This window comes from Octopus bimaculoides, chromosome 20, assembly GCF_001194135.2.
Source record: "Octopus bimaculoides isolate UCB-OBI-ISO-001 chromosome 20, ASM119413v2, whole genome shotgun sequence".
Taxonomy (NCBI): domain Eukaryota; kingdom Metazoa; phylum Mollusca; class Cephalopoda; order Octopoda; family Octopodidae; genus Octopus; species Octopus bimaculoides.
In genome coordinates, this window is record NC_069000.1 from 15,066,854 (window position 1) to 15,073,474 (window position 6,621).

The 6,621-nt window shown below is 36.9% G+C and overlaps 1 protein-coding gene across 3 annotated transcripts in view; it reads left to right on the plus strand.

Annotated features, from left to right (window-relative positions):
• Positions 1 to 6,621, plus strand: part of LOC106873321 (protein phosphatase 1 regulatory subunit 12A) — a 231,579-nt gene that overhangs the window by 216,006 nt on the left and 8,952 nt on the right. For 2 of the 3 annotated variants that reach the window (XM_052975110.1, XM_052975109.1), the window contains exons 8-11: positions 221 to 346; positions 1,399 to 1,474; positions 2,485 to 2,602; positions 6,066 to 6,134. In XM_052975110.1, coding sequence (XP_052831070.1) covers positions 221 to 346; positions 1,399 to 1,474; positions 2,485 to 2,602; positions 6,066 to 6,134 — 389 coding nt within the window. The remainder of the gene's footprint in view (positions 1 to 220; positions 347 to 1,398; positions 1,475 to 2,484; positions 2,603 to 6,065; positions 6,135 to 6,621) is intronic. The other variant, XM_052975111.1, reaches the window with a different exon arrangement.

A 6,621-nucleotide genomic window follows, 5' to 3' on the forward strand; every position in this document is an offset into this window, starting at 1 on the left:
AGAATAAGTCCTGGGGTCGATTTGCTCGACTAAAGGCGGTGCTCCAGCATGGTTGCAGTCAAATGACTGAAACAAGTAAAAGAGTAAAAGAGTATATATTTTTTCAACAACAGGGGTTGTATTTTTGCTTATCTTCTCATGAGAAAAGTCATTTAAAAAACAAACACTGTACATCATAAATTGAACATTTCCCCCTCACCTACATTTGATTTTCTTTCAGCTCCACATAGCAGCAGCCAATGGCTACTTAGAAGTTGCTAAATATTTACTCGACCACAAGGTACCTGTGAATTCCCGTGATGATGAATCCTGGGAACCTATACATGCTGCTGCTTGTTGGCAAGAGGTAATCATTTTTATATTTCATTTTTTTTAATATTTTTATTTTTGTTTCACTTATGAATGAATGGATGGGTTTATTTATGAATGGTTGGATGGTGGAGATGTGTGGCTTACTGGTAAGGGTGTTGGACTCCTGATCATAACATTGTGGTTTCAATTCCTGTATCAAGCGGTGCATTGTATTCTTGGGCAAAACACTTCATTTCATAATGCTTCAGTCCACTCAACTGGCAGAAATGAGTATTCTTGTTATGATCTAGCATCTCATCCAGGGGGAGTGGATAAACTGCAAAAGCAGGGAAACCGGCCCTATGAGTTTATATGATTCAAGGAGCTTAACCCTTTTGTTTTTATGGATGGATGAATGAATGAAACATGGGTAAGTGCTTAAATAGTTCACTTTATACTCACAAGAACCTTATTTTGGACAAAGTGTCTTTTACTACAGCCTTGGGTTACTCCAAGACTCTGTGTGAAAATGGGTTGAGAGAAACTTTCTAGGGATTGAACCTCTAATTCAAAGGTTCAGCTTTGTCAGGTATTGTGTCATGGTTATTCAACCTAGGAATTATGTAAAGGGAAAAATGAGTATTTAAAAAAAAAATGCCTTTTGTGTGCAGAATTTAAGCAAGCTGCTCAAAAACGCACCACCAGTGTAGTGACTGGGAAAAGTCTGGTCTGCAGTTTGGCATTAGGAAGGGCATCCAGCCATAGAAACCTTGCGAGCTCTGGTCAAACTGTCCAACTCATGCCAGCATAGACAATGGGTGTTAAATGATGATGATGATATATGCGGATGAATGTGTCTATCAAGAGTGGACTCCTTAGTCACTAGTGGAGTCCCAAAGGTATAGCGTAAACTTGTCTGCGTGCACAATGTTCTTAATGGTCAGTGATGGTCTTCCTTGGTCACAAGTGGACAGCCATCTTTTAGACATATATCTATTTGTATAAAATTATTAATTATAAGTTATTTATTTTATTATGTTAGCTTGTATGTGTTTGAAACTCATCATTGGTATTGAATGTTTCTCTGCCTTTATCTATTTTCTTTAGTCTTTGATGCTGGATCTTTTGGTAGAATACGGCGCTGATATAGATTCAAAAACCAAGAAAAATGATACTCCATTTGGTAAACTTAAATTTTTGAATGTATTTGTTGTTGTTGTTGTTCCTCTCCTCCTCCTTTGTGTTCCTCTGTAAGAAAACCAACCACATCAGAATATTCCACTCCAATTGTGTTGTTAAGAAGTAGTTAAGAAGCTTCGGCACTATAGCAACCAGTTCAACCAAAGCCTTGTGAGTGAATTGGTTAGTCAGGAACTGATGCATCTAATTTATGAGCGTTTGTTGAAATGTCTGTCAGGAGATAAATCTACTAATGATTTTTCAGATGATGTAAAACTTGCCACCATTATGTACTAAAAAGATATTTTAACTATTTTTTGTTTTTATGTGTGCATGGTAGTCCCATTTTCATAAAATGTGCTCAGCAGTCCATGCTCTGTAAGTGCAAATCCCAGCGCTCTATAGGTTAATTTATTGACCCCCGAAAGGATGAAAAGCAAAGTCAGCCTCGTTGGAATTTGAACTCAGAACATAGCAATGGGCAAAATACCGCTAAGCATTTCATCCAGCGTGCTAACGATTCTACCAGCTTGCCGCCTTATGGACATTAAATAATTCTTTCTCTTGTAGGCACAAGGCCTGAAATTTGGGGGAAGGGATTAAGTCGATTACATCAATCCCATTGCATAACTGATACTGGCTTAATCAACCCTGAAAGGATGAAAGGCAAAGTTGACTTTGGCAGAATTTGAACTCAGAACGTAGTGACAGATGAAATACCATTAAGTATTTTGCCCGGCATGATGGACATTAGATAATATGTGTTTATATGTGTATGTATGTGTATACGACAACTATAGTAGAAGACAGTTGTCCAAAGTGCTGCATAGTGGGATTGAACCCAAGACCATATGGTTGGGAAACAAACTTCTTAACCACACAGCCATACCTATACCTGTATACCTTATATGTTATTAAATTGATCTTTGATAATGTAGTTGGTGTTTTGTATCATTTCAATCTAATAATTATATCCCTTACCTCTTCTTTTCCTTTTTTTAAACTCTTTCATAGACATCTGTGATGATCCTGATATCAAACAAAAAATTCTTGATATGAAAGACGAGCAAGAAAATCAGAAAAGAAGGTCTTCGGGATCCGTACGTAAGACTAGCCGACCAAATAACCGTAGGTAAGTAATTATTAAAAGAGGTTAACATGGATATTTTGCATATTGATAGAATAAACGGAGCTGGTTAGTGGTCAGTTTTATCAACTACTCTCATTTTTACATCATCACATTAACGAGATACTTTTGTTTTCAGCAGTCATCCATAAAGTTCTGTGTATTTCATTCACCCCTTACACATGGATTTAGTACTGACTGACAGTCTGTGCTGTGTACTAGCATTAAGCTGTTCAGTAACTACACAGTTTTTCATACGAGGAATTTTACAAAGTGTTTATAGATTCTTCTCAGTGTGGTATATTTGAAAACATGGTGCCGCACAGAAGGAGACATTCCATTGCTCACACACACGGGGTTTCGATGTGGTCAGTACTGCTTCCTGTTTGCAAGGAGTTAAATTTAACCCTTTAACATTCAGATTACTGTGTCAAATGTAGATTGACAATCTGTTGGTTTTGACAGCGAGGGTTCCAGTTGATCCGATCAACGGAACAACTTGCTCATGAGATTCATGTGCAAGTGGCTGAGCATTCCACAGACAAGCCTACCCTTAACATAGTTCTCAGAGAGATTCAGCGTGACACAGAATATGACAAAGTTGGCTCTTTGAATTACAAGTACTGCTCATTTTTGCCAGCTGAGTGGACCGGAGCAAGGTGAAATAAAGTGACTTGCTCAAGGACACAGCACACTGCCAGGAACTGAACTCATGGTCTTATGATCGTAAGCCGAATACCCTGATCACTAAGCCATGTTTGTTTATTTTTAGAATGACATTGTAGGATAGGTGTGAGAAGCTTGATCTGGTTAGCTGGAACATAAAACAGGTAGAATATTCAGGCTGGATGGATTCGGATGAAACTTTCAGGGATGTTTGGCTTCCTGACTGGCATGAACTGATTAGATTTTGGAATCCATCTGGTACCGGACAAGGGTTCTGGATTATTTTTACTCAATTTTTAAGAGTGGTTAGGTTCATTCTTAGTATTCTCCTTTGTGAGAACAGTCGAGTTTATTTCAGATAATCTCATTTTAAAAATCATCTCCGGCTAATCGTTGAGAGGACGTTGGTGTTGCTTTGGCAGAGGTTTGCGCTCTCTGAGTGCTCTTGTTATTATTATTACCATTAAGGCAGTGAGCTGGCAGAATCAGTGGCATACTGAGACATAATGCTTAGCATCATTTTGTCGATCTGCACGTTCTGAGTTCAAATTCCGCTGAGGTTGACTTTGCCTTTCATCTTTGCAGGGTTGATGAAATACATACTGGTTACGCACTGGGATTGATGTAAACAACTAGTCCCCTCCCCCAAAGTTTCAGGTCATTTGCCTTTAAAAGAAAGGGTTATTATTATTATTATTATTATTATTATTGAGTGAGAGAGCAGTGCATGCCATCAAAGTGATACTGGGGTAAAATATACAAAGCCCATTATACCCATCATGACTACCCGTCTGATAAGGGTACACCAGGCACATGCATCACAACCATATGTGCGCGACATGGTGATCTCATATCAAGATAAACAGTGCATGACCTCGCAGGTCATTATTATTATTATTATTATTATTATTATTATATAAATAGTAGAAATTTAAATTAGAAGCTCTGTGGCAGTTTCTGTTTTAGTACTTCAGTGTTAAATGAATATAAATCACAGAGGCATGCTTGCCACTAAAATACCAGTGATATATTGAGGTTGACTGCTGATTCAGTTGACTTTACTCCTTCCTTATGCATTCACAAATTTACCATCTTGCATATTAATAGAAATCATTTTCTTTATTGATGTTTAAATGTTTCAGAGAAGTTGTTGTTGTTGTTGAGATTATAAATTTTTTTAATATTTACATCTACATTATATTTAACCTGTCGTCTGGTTTTAACAGTATGAAACCCGTCTTGCTCAGGTACATCTAACTAAGTTTACTCTGGCTACATACATTGGGGCCAGCCTGATGATAACTTTCTCCCACCCTTTTTACCCAGTCTTGGAGACCCTAAAAAGAATCTTGAGAATTTCTCTTGTTTTTTTTAACTAACCCACTAAAAATAAAACATAAACCATGAAAGAAAAACAAAGATGTGGATGTAAATATTCTAATTTCATCCTTATATATCTGTTATATAATATACATGGATGATATTAATTCTGTATATACCTTTGACTATGTATACCTCTACTCTCTGTGTCCGTTTCTATCTGTATCAATGGTTCTCAACCATTTTTTTTGCCTATAGCCCCTTTTGATTCCTATTATATTCCATTGGACCCTAATAAACATTTAATGTTCAGAAAAAGTCCCGTTATATTTTTATACTGATATATCATTATTGTATGAAAAAGAAAAGTTAAAATGTTTTGTGTTTTGTTGAAGGATAAGATTTAAGCTGTTACAATTTATATGCAATAGATTGGTTATGCTCTTACAAAACACAAGATATTTTAACAATTTGTTTTTTATTCAGTGCCTAATAATAGCTAATTAGTGGAGGTGCAATGGCCCAGTGGTTAGGGCAGCGGACTCGCGGTCATAGGATCGCGGTTTTGATTCCCAGACCGGGCGTTGTGAGTGTTTATTGAGCAAAAACACCTAAAGCTCCACGAGGCTCTGGCAGGGGATGGTGACAAACCCTGCTGTACTCTTCCACCACAACTTTCTCTCACTCTTACTTCCTGTTTCTGTTGTGTCTGTAATTCAAAGGGTCAGCCTTGTCACACTGTGTCACACTGAATATCCCCGAGAACTACGTTAAGGGTACACGTGTCTGTGGAGTGCTCAGCCACTTACACGTTAATTTCATGAGCAGGCTGTTCCGTTGATCGGATCAACTGGAACCCTCGACGTCGTAAGTGATGGAGTGCCAACAACAACAACAAATAATAGCTAATTATACAAATATAATAAGATTTTTAGACATCGATTGGCTAGGGGTCTCCATCTGAGTAAAATTGGAATCAAAGGGGTCCATAGCTTAAAAAATGGTTAAAAAACACTGCTTTAACTTCATATCATCAAATTTGTAACAGTATAATATTATTCATTGTCACAGACTCTGCTTTTAATAAACATTAAAATACATTTATTTAACCTTTTGCCTATCGAAAGTATTTCCATAAGTTTTTCCTAAATATCCATGCTTGTTTTCAGATTTTTATTGAGCCCTTGTTTCATACGTTTTGAGTAATATAAAGCTTTCCTTTCATAAGTCCTCAGTAACTCTGGTGGCTCAAAATAAATTGAAAATGTGTATCATAAATGATGAATGAATGCCCGGTAAATATGACAGGCAAAGGGTTAAATTAAGTAAATCTAAGATATATATCTATATATAAATATAACTCCACCCATTCTTTTAATTCTAGCTTATTGTCATTTATTTAATTCTTTGCCGACTTTACTCATATTTTTTGCAATTCCTGCCATACCCTTGTTTTGTTTTTTGTTTTTTTACTTTTTTCCAGCTCCTCTTCTTCCCCTACGAATTGCTTGCTTACCTCAAACAATTCCTTCTCGGACAAAGCCTTATTTCGGTTTGGTTCTTGGAATATTTACTGCATTGTTTAACTATTTAGTTTCTTTTCCCTTGCTTGCTTACTAACTCTTACTACTACTACTTACTACTACTACTACTACTACTAGGGCATGTGGTAATGAGTTTGTTGTTGGTGTTGAGGTCTAAATCAGCTCTGATTGAGAAGACTTAAGATCAAAGTTAATCCACCAATGATTCTCTCAGCATTCTGTTGTACATTAGGTTTCTTGGACTATTGAATAAGCTTTCCTCTCTCTTCTTTTCAAAATGGTAACGGTATGGTGTGTGATTTGAAAGGCACAGGTGTGGCTGTGTGGTAAGAAGTTTGCTTCCCAACTACATAGTTCCAGGTTCAGTCCCACACTGCATGGCACCCTGGGGGTAAGTGTTTTCTACTATAGCCTTAGGCTGACCAAAGCCTGGTAAGTAGATTTGGTAGATTGAAACCGAAAGAATCCAGTTAGTATATATATATATACATATAT